The sequence below is a fragment of the Desmodus rotundus genome, chromosome 9 (assembly GCF_022682495.2).
Source record: "Desmodus rotundus isolate HL8 chromosome 9, HLdesRot8A.1, whole genome shotgun sequence".
Lineage (NCBI taxonomy): Eukaryota > Metazoa > Chordata > Mammalia > Chiroptera > Phyllostomidae > Desmodus > Desmodus rotundus.
In genome coordinates this window covers 40735358-40754538 of record NC_071395.1, presented here as the reverse complement: position 1 = coordinate 40754538, position 19181 = coordinate 40735358, and the positions used below count along the sequence as shown (strand labels likewise).

The following is a 19181-nucleotide window of genomic DNA, read 5'->3' as shown; positions in this document are numbered from 1 at the left end:
GAAAAGATATGGTTTAATTGGTTCTCAAAACACCATCTAAACAAATATGGTGAATGACAGCAACCTTGTATCTTATTTCTGGGTACGGATACATCACTCAGTTCTGTCCCACTCAAAGCAAGCTTGGGTTTTTTTTTTTTTTTTTAGTATTATAAAGGGAAAGCTTATCTTGAAAGAATAAATTATTTTATCTTAAGAATAAAACATTTCTAAAATGTCTGTACTATCCAAAGCAATCTATAGATTAAATGCAACCCCTATCAAAGTACAAATGGCATTTTGCACAGAACCCGAACAAATAATTCTAAAATTTATATGGGACCACAAAACACCCTGAATAGTCACAGCAATCTTGAGAAAGAAGAATAAAGTTGGAGATATCACACTACCTGATATCAAACAACGCTATAAGGCCACTGTAATCAAAAGAGTATGGCGCTGGAATAAAAACAGACACACCGATCAATGGAACAAAATAGAGAGCCCAGAAATAAACCTTCACCTACATGGTCAATCTACGACAAAGGAAGCAAGAATATTCAATGTGGTAAAGACAGTCAATTCAATAAATGGTTTTGAAAAAATGGACAGATACATGCAAAAAATGAAACTAGACCATTTTCTTACACCACATACAAGAATAAATTGAAAATGGATTAAAGACTTAAATGTAAAACCTGAAACCATAACACTCCTAGAAGACATAGGTGCTAAACTCTCTTACATTGCTCTCAGTAATATTTTTCCTGATATATCTCCTCAAGCAAGGGAAAACATGGAAAGAAAAGAAAAGAAAGGAAGGAAGAAAGAGCGAGAGGGAGGGAGAAACGGGGGGAAGGAAGGGAGGGAGGGAGGAGAAGGAAGGAAGAGGAAGAAAGGAAGAAAAAGGAAGAAAGAAAGGGGCTACATCAAACTAAAAGTTTTGGCATAGTGAATGAAATCATTGACAAAACGAAAAGACTGAAGGGAAAAGAGATTCGCCAATGATGCATCCAATAAGGGGTTAATATCCAACATTTATAAAGAACTCATACAACTTAACAACAATAAAATAAACAATCCAACTAACAAATGGGCAGAGGATCTAAATAGACATTTCCCCAAAGAGGCCATACAGATGGCACATAGACATATGAAAAGATGCTCAACGTCACTAGTCCTCAGAGAATGAATATTAAAACCACAGTGAGATATAACCTCACACCAGTCAGAATGGCCATCATCCATAAACCAACACACAACAAGTGTTGGTGAGGTTGTGGAGAAAAGAGAACCCTAGTGCATTATTGGTGGAATTACAAATGGGTGCAGCCACTATGGAGAACAGTATAGAGTTTCTTCAAAAAATTTAAAATAGCCCTGGCCAGTGGGATTCAGTTGGTTGGAGCGTCATCCCACAGCTGAAATCTTGAGGATTTGATTCCTGGTCAAGGCACATGCCTAGGTTTTAGGTTTGATCCCTGGTGTGGGCACAAACGGGAGGCAGCCAACTGATGTTTCTCTCTCACATTGACATTCCTCTCTCCTATCTCTCTAAAAAGCAATGAAAAAGATAGTGTCCTCAAATGAGAATTAAAAAATTAAATTAAAACTAGAACTGCTTTATTTCTCAGCAATTCCAGTTCTCAGTATATATCTGAAGAAACTCAAAACACTAATTTGAAGATATATGAATTCGTATGTTCATTGCAGCATTATTCACAATAGCCAAGATATGGAAGCAACCTAAGTGCCCATCAATAAATGACTAGATAGACCTGGCTGGTGTGGCTCAGTGGCTTGTATTCTGGCCTGTGAATCAAAGGGTTGCTGGTTGGATTCCCAGTCTAGGAACCATGCCTGGGTTGTAGGCCAGGTCCCCAGTAGGGGGCGTGGGAGAGGCAACCACACATTGATGTTTCCCTCTCTTTCTCCCACCCTTCCCCTCTGTCTAAAAATAAATAAATAAAATCTTTTTTAGAAAAAAGAAATACAAATTGATAGCTACAAAATAGTCATAGGGATATAAAGTATAATATAGGAAATATAGTCAATACTATTGTAATAATTGTGTATAGTGCCAGGTGGGTTCTAGAATGATCAGGGTGATCACTTCATAAGTTATACAAAAGTCTAACCACTTTGATGAACTAATGTTGAATGTCACCTGTAACTGAACAATAAAAAAATAAAGAAAAGAAAATCACTCATTATATTAGAAATCAAAATATTTACCTAGTTAGAAAATGTTGACCAGAACAACATTTTCTCCAACAGCCAGAAAGCCATTCTTCCTCCTTCTGATGGGTGAGGTTGGAGGAGGTGGGGGTGGGGGGGAAGTGCTGGTACAATAAAAACCTTCAACAAACCTTTGTTGAATAAATAAATAAGAGAATTTTTTTTAGAATTTTTAAAAGTATTCTCTAATCTCACCCTGGTAAGTCAATTCCTTTGTACCTTCAAGTCTTTGAATATTAATGAGCAATAGTATTTGATCTTTAAACTTTCATATCTCTCTGAAGTTTGATAATGAAGGGTTTCACTCAACTTTAAGTGTCTTTAGATTTTATTATTCGTGTACAAATATTTAATCCAAAATAAAGTCTTTCTAGAAAAAGGACTTAAACTTGTTCTGAAGTCTTTTGTTCTGTTAACTCTGTTTCTATTTTTCTGCTGTTGTGGAGTTCATAGTGTGGCATTTGTAGGGTTGATTTTGCTCACATGCCTGGTGATGCTTAGTTGCCTGCTCATCTTCGTGTTTGAAGATACCAGCTCTCCTGCCCATTCTATTTGCTAGAATTTGACTCAGGAAAGGAATGCTGGCAACTTGACTTTTTATATCCACTGATTTAGCCTCAGGGCAAATTATACCCCTGGGTCTGCTTAAAATGAGGGCCAGAAGAGAGAGTAAACCTAACCTAGCCAGGTCCCATGTTTCTTTCTAAGTAATCAGCTTGATAAATGCCCCAAAACTTCCATTTTTCTGAATCTACGCATACTACATTTGGAATTTCCTAGAACTGCCCAGCTTCGAGTTCATGGTTTCCTTGCATTTTATTTCTCAATAGTCCTGATCTTGTCTGACTCATCTGTAATAAATACTTCCAATTTATATTCACAACACAGTGCGGGAAGGAAGTGGAAACAGCGGTAATGAATCAAGTGGGGTAAAGCAGTAGTAGTCAATTAATCTGGGTAAAGATTATACCGTGTTTTTTGTACTCTTCTTATTCATGGAAATTTTCTTTAAATTTGAACATTATTTCCCAATACCAACTTGTTTCTAAAAAGCTGCCTGTAGAGGCCATGTCAAGGTCTTCACTGGTCCCCAATTTCTCAGGCCTTACTGATTTTCCTATCTATTCGTGCCCCTGCATGTGGGCTTTGTAAAACTACCTTTGAGTCCGATGATTCAAAATCCAGTAAATATTTTCACTTCTCATCTAAACTAACTCTCAGCAGTGTCAGACACCACTGACCACTACTTCCTTCTTGAAACAGATTCCTGTCCAGCTTCTGCTGCTCAGGCTTTTGTGCAGCCCGACCTCCCACCCAACCATTACTTATTGGAGTCCCTCAGCACTTTGTCTTAGACCCTCTTCTCTGCTGCCTCGGTTCTTGTTCTTCTAAGAGACCTCATCCTTGCTCAAAATGTCCATCACATAAATACACCAACAACTCTCAGATTTCCATTCCCAGCCAAATAGTTTGCATAACCACAGAATCAATTGAATATTCCCACTGGTCCCTTTGGAAGCACCTGGAGCCCTGACTGGTGTGGCTCTGTTGGTTCGGCGTCATTCTGTGAAGCAAAATGTCGGTCAGGATACACGCCTGTGCAGGCTTGGTCCCCACATGGGTGTGAACAAGAGGCAACTGATTGATGTTTCGCTTTCACATCAATGTTTTTCTCCCTCCTTTTCCCTCTCTCTAAAAATAAGTAAATAAAATATTTTTTTTTAAAAAAGCACCTGGAAATCCACTTATCCCAAAGTGACCTATGATCTTTAGGGCCCCGCAGATCCATAAAGGCTTCCACCATTCATCCAGTTGCATGAGCCAAAAGTCTTGCCTTCTCCATCTCAACCATATTCAAAGCCTTGCCAAGTCCTATTCCTTGTATCACATATCTCTTGTATGTATTCATTGCCTCTCCATCTTCAAAAGCCAGCATTCCATCCCAGACCTTCACTATCTCTTACCAGGGTGGTTCCATGGGCCTCCTTGCCTCCACTCTTTGTTTCCCATACAAACCTACATCCCTACCAGAGATATGGTTCTAATAAGCTAATCTGACTGCTTGTCTTCTTAATACTCTATTGCCCTCAGGATAAAGCTTTGGGCTGGCATCCACCAGCTTGCATGGTTTGACCCTCCCATCCCCATCTGCATTACTCTAGCCACTCTCTTCCCTCTGGCTCTCTGTATATGCTGCCCTCCCCACCTGGAACTCCCTTCCCAAATCCTCTCTTTACTGGATGGACTACAGACCTTAAATGCTATCTGTCTATGATCTAACTGATGTAAGAATAACTTCTTCCACATATTGAATCAAGTGTCAGCACACACGCACTGTGCTATTAAACCCATTAGCTGACTTAACACTCCTTAAGCTCAAAAGCTACAAGGTTTCTTTCAGTTTTATAATGGAAGACACTCAGCCTAGAGATGTGAAGGCACTTGCCCAAGGATGCACAGCTTAGTTAGCAATGGCAGGACTAGGGCTGGCACTCAGCTCAGGGGGGACTCTAAATTGTTTGTTCTGTATGAGCCAGTAATCCCACTTCTGAGAGTATATCCCGAATTATTGACATGGGGTCCCAGAAAGATATCTGCACTCCCATGTGCATTGGAGCATTATTCCCAATAGCCAAGATCTGGAAACAACCTAAATATCCATCAATGGATGAGTGGATAAAGAAATAAATGAAATGTGGTCCATCCACACAATGGAATGTTATCCAGCCTTTAAAAAGAAGGAGACTGTGACATATACACTAACATGGATGGACCTTAAGGACATTATGCTCAGTGAAATAAGCCAGTCACACTCAGAAGGACAAATATTGTCAGGTTCCACTTACATGAGCATCTAAAGTAGCCAAGTTCTTAGAAGTAAGGAGTAGAATGGTGGCTGCCAAAGGCTGGAGGAGGAGGGAGAGTTGTTACAAGGCACAGTTTCCGTTAGGCGAGATGAGTAAGTTCTAGAGATCTGTGCACAGCATTGTGCCTACAGTTAACAATGCTTCATTGAACACAGAAATTTTTGTTAAGATAGATCTCACATTAAGCATCCTTAACATAATTTTGAAAAAACTTCTCAACCGAGGACATGCTTACTGATTTTAGAGAGAGAGGAAGGGAGAGAAGAAGAGACAGAGAGAGAAAGAGAAACATCAGTCAGTTGCCTCTCATATACACCCTGACCAAGGAATGAGACTGCATCCTAGGTGTGTGCCCTGACAGGGAATCAAACCCACAACTTTTTGGTGTATGGGAGGATGCTTGGACCAACTGAGCTGCCCGGCCAGGGTTTAACACAATTATTTTTTAAAGACACTCTGCACTTTTCTCCGCTCCTTCCTCACTGGACTGCTACCAACACACACACAAACTCCCATAAGAAGCTGTGTCTTGATTCACATCCCAGTCCCTCACACAATTCCACAATCCCTAATCCAAAGCCTTAGAAGCCAGACATGTTTGGGAATCCAAAATTTGTAATGTAATGTACGTAGCATATTGTGAGATAGAATATACATACTGGTCTCTGTGTCCAGTTCCTGATACAGGGCTCCCAAACCCTTGTAAATTCCTCAGGAACAAGAACACGAAGAACATCAGTTGGCCTAATGAGGCAACTCCGGGATGACTCCTGGATGGGGGCTGTCACCAGAAAGACCAAGGCATGATCAGAAGCTGGGAATTTTCAGCTTCCAACCTCACCCTCCAGAGAGGGGTGAGGGTTGGAAATGGAGTTAATAATTGGTCACGCCTATGTGACGAAGCCTCCATAAAATATTGATAGTAGGGGCTCAGGGGAGATTCCAGGTTGATGAATACATCCACACAAGGAAGATGACGCCCCCCCAACTCCACGGGAACAGAAACTCCTGCATTCAGGACCCTCCCAGACCTCTTCATCTGGCTGTTCATCTGTATTCTTTTTCACACCCTGTAGTACACTGGCAAATGTAAGCCAGTGTTTCCCTGTGTTCTGTGAGCCACTCCAGCAAATTAATTGAACCCAAGGAAGGTGTCGTTGGAACCTTTAATCTACAGCTAGTTGATCAGAAGCACAGGTTATATATAACCTGGGCTTTCGACTGGCCTCTGAAGAGGGTGGGGTGGGGCAGGAGCAGTCTTGCGGGACCCAGTCCTTAACCCATGGGATCTAATGTTACCACCAGGAAATGGTGTGAGAATTAGTTGAATTCTCGGACACCTAGTCGGTGTCTAAAAATTGCCAGTTGGTGTGAGAGATAAACATCTACATATTTGGTATCAGAATTGTCAGAAGCAAAACGTTTTGTGTGGGTAGTAAAGGAGACTCACAGGAGAGAAACACACACAAAGGAAGAACTGGGTTTTTCCCTAATAGCAAGGAAAAAACTGAGAGTTTTAACTTTACACATATATTACCCCACCCGGGGCTCCTGGGACAACCCTGAGAACCACACACACTAACGTCCTTGCTTTATGAGTACTCCCTCTGGCTAAGGAATAATAAAGACCACAAACACACCCACGTGGGGTCAGCCAATTTGGGTTATTGGAGGAGATGGAGATGGAGGTGTCCGCAGGGTGGGTTCCTTCTGAGGGCTCTGAGGGTGGGATCTGTTCCAGGCCTGACTCCTCGGCTTGTAGACAGCCCAGGAGTCACTTACATGGCCTCCTCCCTGTGTCAGGGGGAGGGGTGTGTGCCTGTGTGTGTGTGTGTATCTCCAAGTTTCCCCCTTTTACAAGGACGCCAGTCATATTGGATTAGGACCAAGCCCAGAGACATTGTTTTAATTTAATAACCTCTGTAAAAACCCTGTCTCCAAATACAGTCACATTCTGAAGTCCTGGAGTTAGAAATTCAACATATGAATTGGGGAGTGGGCACGATGATTCAACCCAAACTTCTATGTATACTATGAGGTCACTGGGGAGCAACCAGCATTCCAGGAAGTCTGGCTCTAGAGCTCGTACTGTCAACCACACTACCTGTTACTGGATGTGTGACCTGGGTTGATCTCCCTGGGTTTCCTTGACTGTAAAATACGAATAAAAATAGGAGAGTACCTTCCTGATGGAGTCCTTGCAAAGCAATTAGTGTCTGGGCCCAGTAAACATTAGTAAATGTCAACCGTGGGTATTGTTGCTATTGTAGAATTCCATCTGCACACCTTTGGTCTCAGTAACACCCTACAGGTCCTTGGGACCCAGGCATCCTTGTGGTGGAATACCCCCAGACACAACATAACCCAGAAAGTAGGACAGTCTCTCAGATCCCAAAGCCACCAGGAAAGACACCAAAACCTTGAGGATCTTCCTCCTTGGGGACGCTATATGAAAGGTCATTTCGCAGCATAGAACAGAACCTACCCAGATGGAAAATCATCGGAGGAAACTCACATTTTTCATGGCCCCCAAGGGGAGAGACTAGATGCACTGGGTTGAACAGTGCCCCGCCCTCACGGTTCATATTCACCCTGGAACCTCAGATTATTACTTTATTTGGAAAGAGGGTCTTTGCAAATGTAATTAAATAAAGATGTGGGCCCTACCTCCAGTGTGACTTATCCTTATAGGAAGAGAAGAGAAACAAAGACAGAGACGTGGAGAGGGAGGAGGCCATGTGAAGACGGAGCAGAGGTTGGAACAGCACAGCTGTAAAGCAAGGAGTACCAAGGACTGTGGGCAACCACTGGAAGCTGTTAGAGGCGGGGAAGGATTCTTCCTTAGAGCCTTTGGAGGGAGCATGGCCTTGCTGACACCTTGATGTTGGACTCTGGCCTCCGGAACTGGGAGATAACACGTCTGCTGTTTTAAGCCACCCAGTTAGTGGCACTTCATTAGGGCAGCCCTAGGAAACTACAGGGAGGGACAAAAGTAGGCTAACAGTTGTTCGTGTGGAAAATAATCCAATGATTAATAAATAATAATACAAGAATAAATGTGTTTTGCGTACTCACAACTGTAAACCCACTCTGGCCCCACCCTGTAATAGGTTTAGGGTATCCCATGTCACCAGAAGGAGGCAAGTAGGAAACCTAGCTCTTCCTCTGTTTCTCTAGAGTTCTGTGGTCTCACCTATAAAATCCTGCACATCTTCATCTCCTCTCTCTGTGCATATAAACCTTTTCCTGTCTCTCTCTCCTACAGAGGTTGGAGTTCCTGACTAATTCTGTCTGTGAGGCCAGGCCCGCCCACTCTCTGCGGAGACTGGCCCAGCTTGAATCACATGTCCACCCTGGCCCAATCAGCTGTGCTGAGGGGAGGCATCACCTAGTGCCAAGGGTGTTATTCAATAGGCCAACAACCAGTGTAGCCAGATGCTGACCAATTAGATTTGACCCTGGTCCTCAACCAAGAATTCTGGGAACTACCCTTCCCCCACAAACTCTAGGGATGCACCAAGGATTACGGCTTTGGATGCTTGGTCACAAGTGCTATCTTAGGTGTCCAGGGGAAATACCCAGGAATGGGGACTGGGATTAACACGTACTTGCCAACTAGTATAGAACTGGTTTAATAATTTAATGACTAGTATGGCCATATTCAGCGTCAGTTCTGCCCACTCAGGAGGGACAAACCCTTTGAGGAGTAGAGATGGGACAGGAACATGCAATTCGCCTCCACTTCCATTTCTTCTCTGTCCATCCCATGCCCTCCTGTCTGGCCACTGCAGGCCAAACTCTCCCACGTCTTCCTTGCTCACCCCCACTCCTCTTCTTAAGACCCATCAAAGTCCGCTCTCTGCAGACTTCTCTGTCCATGCAGCCCCTTTCGTCCTAGGTCTGTAAGGAGAGCCAGGGTCCAGCTGGTTCATATGGGCCAGTGGGTATAAGTTCTGCAGGTGACCAAAATTATGGGGCTGGGGGGACTGGCCAGGTCTAGAGAGAGGGACAGTGTGCTGCTGCATGTTTAACAAGCAGCTCTTCGGGGCGGGGGGGGGGGGGGGATGAAATCGTGCGCTTATTACAAATGTTACATAAATGATTGTGTAGCACACCATTAACAGATAAAATAAAAAATATTCTTTATTGCAAATTCTACATAGTCAGCTGGTTCTTACAGAATACCCTAATTTTTATCACTCTCGTACATGTAGCCAACCCTAAGTACAAGTGACAAACAAGGAGATATAGATAGTACTTTCCTTTGAAGACTAAGATAAAGTGGACCAAAGATGCATGTCCACACTTCACTTGCTTGTGCATGACATGAGCAGCCTCTCCCCGGAACCAGACAGTGGTCGGAAAACACCAGGCGAGAAGACTCCCTTGATTTTGTTTGTGTGTGTTATTCACAATGAAACCGGTAGAGACAAGACCCAGTTTTAAGTCTAGTCTACGTGTTTAAAATCAGTTCCTCCATCACTCAAGTCTAGATGACCAACAGACGATAAACCAAGCCCTGACTTGTAGTGTCTGCTGATTCCACGGCTGATATTAAGTTACTGGTGTGATGTCACGGAACAGAGCTGACGAGCGATGTCCTGCAGAACTGCATCCTACGGAATTTCCGCTGTGCACTTACAATAGAGGAAAATAACCTCAAGAGCCTATATAACAGTACAATGGAAATAATAAAACCCTTAAAGCATAGGGTGGTTATGAGTCTCAAATAACACTATCTGGTGCACAGTAAATGGCCCTTACATAGTTGTCGTTAAGTTTCCGTTTTATTACCTAGTGCCACACACCATCTCTCAGTGTCCCCTTGGCCCAGCCACACCAAGTCTCACACAGTCACAGTCACAGAGTCCACCCAGCCCAATAGACGTCAGCTTGGCACAAGCTGGGGTTTTGGTCTGTCTTGTTCACAGCTGTGTGCTCAACACCTAGAACAGTGCCTGACGCACAGTAGATGCTCGAAGTGCAAGCTGCATGAATGAATGAACCTCACACAGCAAAGAATTCTGCAAATCCCCAAGAGCTAGCCCACAAATCCCAGGGGGGCGCTAGAAGTGAGTCTTTACTTCTCACATATTAACATAAATAAGGATTTTTGGGGGGTCTATTTTATTGGCTGCTGTTTCTCCAGCCCTACACAGTACCTGCCATGTAGTAGGTGATCAATAAATATAAGTTCAATATATTAATATAAAGTCTACTGTCTGAGCTCAGGCTCATAATAAATACCAAGGGTTCGACTTGGGGTGGGAGTGATAGAGGAACCAGGAGAGTCCTTGAAAAGGGGGTCAGCAGCCAGAACTCCTGCCCAGCCTGGTGAGGTAGAGAAGCCAGAGCCCATCACCACAGGCCCCAAGAAAGCAAGGCAGGCTTCAGTCTCCCTGCAGGGGGTGGCAACCCCGCCTGCCTCAGGAAGTCTGCCCTGCCTCATGAAGTCTGTCCTGCCTCATGAAGGCTGTCAGGAGGGCAGTTCAGCGGGGACCTTGGTAGACACTCGGTAGAGGCCCAAGACTGTGGCACCTTGTGCAAGCTGCCAGGCGGGGTGCACCCCGCCCACAGTCTTGAGGTAGACACCCAGGCGCTGGCGAGCACTGAGGCGCAGCAGGCCACCCCGGAAACCAGCTGCTGAGTCCCGGGCTTCAGAAGATGGAGACGGCAGGTCCAAGGTCAGGGCCAGAGCTGCAGCCCCTTTACCCAGAGGCTGCAGGTGCAGGGCAACGGAGACAGAGCCAGAGCCAGCGCTGGCCACCACACGTTGCAGTTCCAGGTGCAGGAAGACATAGTAGATGCCAGCCTCAGCCACCAGCAGCTCCTGGGTGTGCTCATCGTAGCTCAAGCCGGGTGCCAAGAACACACCTTTCAAGCCAGGGTCGCTGTACCAGTGCAGGAGACCTTCAGTCAGCAGTGCTGCGGGAGGAGGAAGAGGGCGGAGAGGTGAGCGAGGCTATGGGCAGGGACACAGCCCTGGGGAATGGGTGCTGGGGCTCTGAGGGGGAAAGAGGTTCCCAGAGAGAGGCAGGGCTAGGGGATCGAAGGGAGGAAGGGAAGGGAGTGAGGGGGAAGCCTGTCAGGAAGAGGGAGGGGGAAAGAGGACTCTGAGAGGTTGGGGTGGCGGGTGAGATACTTCCAGGAACAGACACGTTTTGGAGGAGGTGTAATGCAAAAGGGGAGGGGTGTAGGCCAGCGGACTCTACGGAATGGAAAAAAGGGGGTTAGAAAGGGAGGTGAGGGAAATGGGGGGATGGGATAGAATGAAGGAGGGGACTCAGAAGGAGGAGGGGGAAGGGAGAGTGGGGACGTCTAAAGAAGAGGGAAGAAAAGAGAGGGGTGGGGAGGAGAGTCCAAGAGGGAGAGGGGAGAGGGTGTCTGGAAGGAGGGAGGAAAATCGAGTGGAAAAGAGAGTGTGGAACTTCCAGAACCAGCGAGAGAGACCAGACCAGGCTGGGATGTGGGGATCCAGCCCCAGGGCTGAGAGGGTGCGTTTTAGGTGGGCAGGTGGGTGTTAGCTGAGGAGCAGAGGGAACCCGAAGGTCAGAAAGAGAGACTGGTGAGGGTTAAAGAGGTGAGAAGACAGCTTTCGGAGAGGAAAGGGGCAGAGGGTCACATTGAGTCAGAGGGAGGGACTCCTCAGAGCCCTCCTCCCCAGGGGAACAGGGCCGGTACTTGACACTCACCATCTCGGGCCACCAGCTGCGCGAACACGCCCTGGCCCTGGGGAGGAAAGGCAGAAAGTGGATGGAGGGTCCCCCGACCGCTCCCGCAGCCCCTTGAAAAGCGCCATCACCACCCCACCCCCACCCCCGGCATCAGCGCAGGACTTGAGCCTACGCTCTCCTTTCCCCTGACCCAAAAGAACACACCAGCACACTCCACACCCGAAGTTGGGGGCTGAACCTGCCCCAACCCGTGGGGTCTGCAAGGACAGCACACGCCAGGATTTCACGGAGGCCTCCCCCCAGGTGGCCTTGGAACAGGGAGGTCTTGGGAGGAAAAGCCGGACATCCCAGGAGTCCGGGAGAAAACCTAGGTTCTCCGGGAGTTAGGAAAGAAAGGGTGGGTCCCCTCCACGGTTAGAAGCGCCCCTCGGGATCCACCATGGGGAAAAGGTCCCGCTCGAGGGTGCGGTACGCAGATGGGGCCTCAAGGCGGTGCGAGATGAGAAGCGAGGCGCCCGGAGTCCTGAATAAAGGAGGATGCTCTCAGCGGCCCGAAGGGGGCGGGCCGTCGGCCCGGCGTGCAGAAGGGGTCACCCGGGGTGAGGGATGGAGAAGGGGCCCCAAGTAGGGGCGCATCTCACCTGAGTGGAGTCAGGCAGGCGGGCGCGGGCGTCGGGAAGGAACTCGGGGACCTCGGGGAGTCTGGAGTCGGGTGCGGGGCTGGGGCCGAGCGAAGCGGGGCCTCGGGGCACCACCCAGGTGCGGACGATGTAGGCGGCGCCGGCGGCGGCGAACAGCACCAGGGCGACGCTCAGGGCCCAGGGCAGCGGGACACAGACGTGGCGGCGGTGCGCGAGCGGCCGCGGGGCCTCGGGGTCCGGGACGGCGTCCGAGTTGGAGCTCATGGCCGGCGGCAGGCGGCTGCAGCCTGGGCCCCGGGCTCCGCGCTTTATAGTGAGTGCCGAAGCCCCGCTTTCCGGGGCGGAGACCTGGGGGATCCCAGCGCCCGCCCCCTCCGTACGAGCTTTCCCGTTATAACTTTCTCTTCTCTGGATCCCCATCTCTCGTCCCCTTTCTCTCTCTCTCTTTCTCTCTCTCTCTCTCTCTCTCTCTCTCTCTCTCTCTCTCTCTCTCTCTCGTCTCTGCCCCACTGTCTCTTCTTTCTCCCGAGTTCTCCCTCTCTGCCTCGCTGGGTGCCTCTTTGTTAACTCCGTGTCTCTCCTTTTATTTACGCGTCTCCCACAGATTGTCCCTGTCTCTGTTGACTCTGTCACCATCTCTGTTGATTGTGCCTTAGGTCTGTGCCTCAGGTCTCTGACTGTGTAATCTCTGTCTTAGGTCGCGTGGCTTTTTCCCCTGTGCCTCGCTCTTGCTCTCACTCTCCATCTCGGTCTCTGTGCCTCTCCCTGTCCTCTCCCTTCTCTCTCTCTCTCCCTCCCTCCCTCCCTTCCTCCCATTCTTTTTGAGTCTCTGTGTTGCTTTGTCTTTTCCCTCCTTCTTGTCACTCCCACCCAGGCTCCCCCAGGAACCCCCTTAATCCAGCACTTCTGCAGAAGGGTCAGAGGACAGCCAGGCCTCAGGTGCCTTCTGCTCTGCAGCATAACCACCCCCCCACCCCCCCACCCCGCCCAGCGGAACCCTGAGGGCCATATTCAGCCCTCCCCACAGCCTCTCCTACTTTCTCCAGGACCCCAGGCCCTTCCCTGGCCTGCCCCCTAGGGCAGCTTCCCCACCCACCCACCCAGGCCGCTTCCTGTCAGGAGCCCCCTGTGGACCCTAGAAGGGGAAGGCTGGAGAGTCCAGGTGGAGAATTTCCCCTGATAGGAAAAGGACACTTGAGTGAGGCAGAGGAAACTCAAATTTCCCTTTCATTCAGGCGGGGGCGGGAGGAGGAGCAGAGAAGCAGCCAGAACTCAACCCAAAAGAGGAAGCGACCCTGGATTGAGAGATGGGAAGAAAGCCCTGGGCTCCTATAGAAGCCCTGCTCTGCCCAGAAGGGCCAGGAGGGCGCTGGCCAACTCCCTGACCTGCTGCAGGCCTCACTCCCTGGGTGAGATGGGAAGCTGGACCCGGCAATTGGTCTTCGGCTTTTGCCAACAAGCCAGGAAACACGGGGGGAATTTTGGTTTCGGATGCCACCCTAAGCTTGAAGTTCTTGCACTGGGCCTTGCTGGGGAATTACAGAAAAAACACCTGATACTGGCTCATATTGAGGCACAGGTGCCTAGTGCTTCCGTTCTATGAGTGGTTTATGAAGTGTGATGTCCAAACCAACAAACCAACATCGGCAGCATCACCTAGGGAGTTGTTAGCTATGCAAATTCTAGCACCTCAATCTATTGACATTCTGAAACGGAAAAAGCCCAGCGGTTGGTGTTTAAATGAGCCCTCAGGAAGGTTCTGATGCTTGCCAAGTTGTTCCTCCACGCCCGCAGTCCCTCTGACTGGAATGTTCTTTCCCAGATCGGCAGCCAGCCTTGGTTCCTTCCAGCCGTCCTGGATAAAGATGATGCATGGAGCCTCTACTTTCACTCTCTTCTGAAACCCCACTGCCATGACAGTTCAGTGATTGTTTTAAAACCCGAAACTAAATTGTAAGCCAGCGAGGTGGCAAATACCATTTCCCTCTTGGAATTTTACCACCACCACCCCTCAAAGTTCAGTTATTGGCGACTCCCACCAACTCCAAGGGAAAGTGTGATGAGTGGCAGCTAAAATAGAAGAGTTTGCTGAAAGTAAATTCCCAAAAGAGACATCAGCTTTTCTCCTGTTAACCACCCCCCCCCCCAAAAGGCCTTTACAAGGAAGAGGCAACAAGCATTTATTTGAAATAAAAAAGAATAGCTATTCAGGACGCACTGATTCAGGCAGAAGCCCAAACGGTGTTCTGATTAGCAGACACCGGCAAGGGGTATTTATGGAAAGGGAAAGGGGAGCAATTACGTCAACAGGCAGAAGGGATTTCTATTGGTGCAGATAACATAACATAGCGATGTTAAAGCTAAACGGTGTTTTCAATTTTCAGTCCCATAGTCATTAGTCCAGGAGTCATCATATCTGCTTTCTTTACAACAGTTTTTTGGGAGAAACAAGATTGCTTAAGTTCAGCCCAAAAGTTATTTTGCCCTGTTTTACATCCCCAAGGCCTGAGGCAGACGATGTGTGAGGCGGTTCCTCTGGCCTTGCAGCTCTGGTTCCATTTGAAAGTGGATCCACTTTTGTTCTTCTCTTTTTTTTTTTTTCACACTCCCATCGCGGTGGGAAAGTGTTTGCGTGTTTTGTTTTGTTTTGTTTTGTTTTTCTTGCTCCAGAGGGTGGAAATGGCAGCATTTCTGGTCAGAGGAACAGCAGCGAACAGTAGAAGAATCACCCTGAACACAGGAGTATTAAGCAAACCTGGGAACTTGAATGCAGGAGCTGAACTTCCCCACCTCAACCTTCACTGCACACAGCGTGGAGACCCAGGAGATGGGATGGTGAAAGACCCATCCCCGAGGGACCTGGCCAACCAGGAAGAAAGGTTTGAAGATACTGAGGACAAAGGGCCCTCCCCTTATTCGATATTGCTGCCCTGCCAAGAAGCCAATCTGTTTGTTTATTATTAAGCCCTCACCCACAGCAGGCCACAGCCAAAGCTTGTCTAAACTGACAAAAAGAACAAAAAAGAGGAATTCAGAGAACACCAAAGGTCAACATCTCAAACAGCCCAAAAGTAAGTTCCCCTCCCTCGGCCCTGTTACATCACCCATCAAATTTCCTTACTAGCCATTTCTGCCATCTGGAATATTCTTGTTTGTTTACTTGCTTACACTTATTTCTCCCACAAAAGTGTTATCTCCTCAAGAGGAGCATCTTCGTCTGCCTTGTTTCCATTCTGCTTCCAGTGCCTAGAAAATCGCAGGCCTCAATACGATTTACTGAATGAATGGGCTCCAGAGATCAACAAACTGCACACAGTCCAAAAGCTATGAATTTTTCCTTTGATTGTTTTTGGTTTCAAGTGGCTGGAAAAAGTCAAAAGAAGATTTCCTGACATACAAATTATATGAAATGCAAGTTTCACTGTCCACAAATAAATTTTATTGGCACACAGCCACACTCCATCATTTACATATTTCCTTAGGCAGCTTTTGCAATTCTACAGCAGAGCCGAGTAGTGACAGAAATTGGCCTGCAAAGCCCCAAATATTTAATCTTTCTGGACTATTTCAGAAAAAAAAAATGCTGCCTCAGCTCTCAGATTTCTTGCTGTGGGCTAGCAGCTTCACCTCTCTGAGCCTCAGTTTTTACGTCTGTTAAATGGGAACAATAGTAGATCTCAAAGTAGATCTCAATAGTAGATCTCAGTTGAGAGCTTGCTGTGAGCAGTGACAGGCACACTGTGAGTGCTCAAAAAATGTGAGCTGTCGTGGTTACTGAACACTTTCTGCAACTCTGGTCCGCCATCATCCCCAGTACGTGGGTGTAGAGACTGATTCCACAAGTTGAAGCCACTTAGCCAAGGAATCACAGTGGGTGTTCTGAGCCACTCTCCACACCAAGGGGTTTCTCATAGTTCTGCACACCCCCTCCAAGGAGGGGAAACAAAGTCTGGAAGCCTGGGGAAGGCTCAGGCCACAGACAGGGAGCACCATGACGCACTGTTGTGGTTGGGACATCTGAGCCAGGCAGCCCCGCCTACCATGGAGCTGTCAGCATTATCTCCTAGCACCTCTGTGCTCAGCTGTCTCCCTGAGGTCAGCGTGGGCCCATTTTTCTCATCTCTAGGGGTAGGGCCTGAATCCTCATGCTCACCATAAAGAGCTCAAGGCAGGGACTGGGCAGGAAGCCGTTGAAGGGGGCAGCACCCGTCTTCCACCTCTGAGGCCCAATGAACAGGCATCCAGGCTCCAGGAGGGGTGCCTTGATTTTTCCTACAAAACCTCATCTGCTTTTCTCTGGTTTCCCCCACTGCCCCGGTGACCTGCATGGGGCCTCCCTCAGCATCAACATAACTGGCCTGGGTCCTCTGTCTCCCCAGAGGCAAAGCCTAACAGAGAATGTTAATGATGTTTGCTGACTAAGAGCATAAGCAAGTAAGCAAATGACCAAGATGGGGGTAGGGGGGAGGAAGGAGGATGTGAACTGAGAAAAAGGGAAAAAGGGGAAGGAATGAACCCAGTGAGGTCTGAGGAAAGAATGAGGCACAGAGAGGGGATTGCGTTAGCTACCTTAGTCAAGTCTCTGGAAATCTGGGACCTAGATAGGCCAGAAAAACGCAGGCCTGGCACATGTGCACACCCATGGTATTGTGTAAATGCTGCAAGGCATGGTGGTACAGAACACTGGAGCTTTGTGGAGTCGGGGTGCATCCCTGACTCTGGTCTTGTGTGTTTCCAATGTGATGTTGCATGTTCAGAGGTGAGAAAATGGGAGCCCATGCATTCATGGGTGTTTCCAGTGGAGAAACAGCAAATAGAACAAGAGGCTTCAAACCCCAGCTCTGCCTGTTGCTAGTTGTATGATTTTGAGCAAATTCTTTCACCTCTATATTCCTTGCTTTTCCCACCTGGGAAGTGTGGCTAACACCAGGGGCCACCTCGTAGGATTATTACCAAGAACAGGGAACCACAGCAGCATTTGGCATACATTAGGTGCTCTGTTGGGTTAGCTTTCATGGCTGCCGATGACACTGACCGGCTGGTGACTCCGTGTGATCCCATGCAGGGATTGATCCTGTGAATGAACAGCCAGGATCCAAAAACTATTGCGGACATCGATGGCAAAAATGTTTGAATGAAAACAGCCAAAACAGTCTTTGAAAGCAAAATTGTCAGGCGGTTGTTTGAAAATCGGTTCAGTAATCACAGGTGTGAGGGTTGTCACCTCTTTTGGGCTTAATAGAAATTTCTAAGGGTTAAGAAAACAAAGCGCTACTTATAGGCTGTGGGGTTTGTTTCAGGACGGATATACACTAGCATAGTGCATTTCTGGAAGGCATATAAGAAATGGGGGATTTGGACTTAAGTGCATACACACGAATAAAGAAACCAGTGGCCTGAGCTGTTTGTAAGGGGAAAATTTAGCACCAGTGACATCAAAGACAGGAAACTGTGTTTCCCTGATAAGGAGAGTTAAGTAATACAAAGACGGGGAACACCCAGGCAGGGCCCTGAGGACCCTTCGAGGGGCCCCTCAGGAGAAGCCAGCTCATTCTGCTGGGAAGCAAGCCAGAATGCTGTGGGAAGGAAGTCTCAGCAGGGCTACCACCTGGAAGGGACTCTCCAACCCGCCCAGAGGCAGCCGCCACACAGACAGGTATAAGACCCCCTATGAGGCCAAACAAGTATATAAACCAAAACAGACACGCCACACAGATGTGCACACACTCACACACACTCTCTCTCTCACGCAGACACATATCTGGACACATAATTATAGATACACAGGAGCAGCCACCAAAGCTAGCCAACAAGCACACACAAGGACGAACGGAGGGACACAAAGATATGTATTTCAGGGCATATACCATCAAGCATATGGAGAACAGAACAGTTGCACACATACCAAAACAGACTTGGAGACGACACAACACTGGCGTATGCACAGTCACACACTGAGACAGACGCCAGAGAAACAATCACAGGTAACAAGATCAGTCACCGAAGCTAGCCACCAGCAGACACAAAGACACACCCATGGCCATGGTCACACAGACTCAAAACACTCTGGGGTGGGTAACCAGAGACAGCAGGAAGACCTGGAGAGACCAGCCAGAGTCTTGAAATAAAGACACAAAATACAAGGAAACACAGCCTAAGGAACACAGACCTCTTCCCCAGTGGAGACCCAGGCTCCATCCTTCAAATCGCCCAAGACCACCACCTCCTAGAGGGGACCCAGGCTCTTCTGGGAGTCTGTCCCTCCCTCCCTTGAGGAACCTCTGGGTCCCTTTTCTTGAAAGCAGCACCCAGTGTAGGCCGTGAGCGCCCTCTGGTGAATCAGGCGCCTCAGCCAAGGGATAGACTTGGTGAGAAGAGGTCTAGGCTGAAGGAGAAAAAGTTGCTCTTGGTCTTCCTCCTCAAATGCAAAGCCCGCAGAGCAAGAAGAGTGGGGAAGCGGGAGTGGGGGGATGGTCGGCCAGAGTCCAATCAGACAAGGCTTTGGGCGTGGAAATAGAGCCAGGTTTTGCCAAGAGTAGGAAGGAAGACCCTCACCGCCCTACTCCAGGCAGGTGCTCGTCGGAGCCCGGCGGATGCCGCTGCTAGGACCCAAGAAGTTGAAGTGAAACCAAAGACGTATTCGCATTGGTCCGCGCCCGACCAATAAAGTGTGGCGAGGGCACCCGGCATAGTTAGGCAGGGCACCGTTGACTCAAAGGGAGGGATTCCTGCCCGCCCAGCGCTGGCTCTCAGCCGGGAAATGACCACCATGGAATCGCCCA

At 48.1% G+C, this 19181-nt stretch overlaps 1 protein-coding gene across 1 annotated transcript; it reads right to left on the bottom strand.

Annotated features, from left to right (window-relative positions):
• Positions 1-9238: 9238 nt before the first annotated feature.
• TNFSF9 (TNF superfamily member 9) lies at positions 9239-12686 on the bottom strand. The gene is made up of 3 exons (XM_024568654.3): positions 12400-12686; positions 11777-11813; positions 9239-11009 (listed from the first exon to the last, which is right to left on the bottom strand). Exons 1-3 carry the CDS (start codon positions 12661-12663, stop codon positions 10561-10563), a joined length of 750 nt encoding a protein of 249 aa, XP_024424422.3. The 5' UTR covers positions 12664-12686; the 3' UTR covers positions 9239-10560.
• Positions 12687-19181: the final 6495 nt, after the last annotated feature.

Bases quoted from the DNA above. Each gene is read 5' to 3' on its own strand.
- TNFSF9 (XM_024568654.3), bottom strand. From the start codon at position 12,663: ATGAGCTCCAACTCGGACGCCGTCCCGGACCCCGAGGCCCCGCGGCCG. The intron at 11,814-12,399 runs GTGAGATGCGCC...TTTCCTCCCCAG, and splicing joins GCCTGCCTGACTCCACTCAG to GGCCAGGGCGTGTTCGCGCA. The intron at 11,010-11,776 runs GTGAGTGTCAAG...CTCCTCCCGCAG, and splicing joins GCAGCTGGTGGCCCGAGATG to CACTGCTGACTGAAGGTCTC.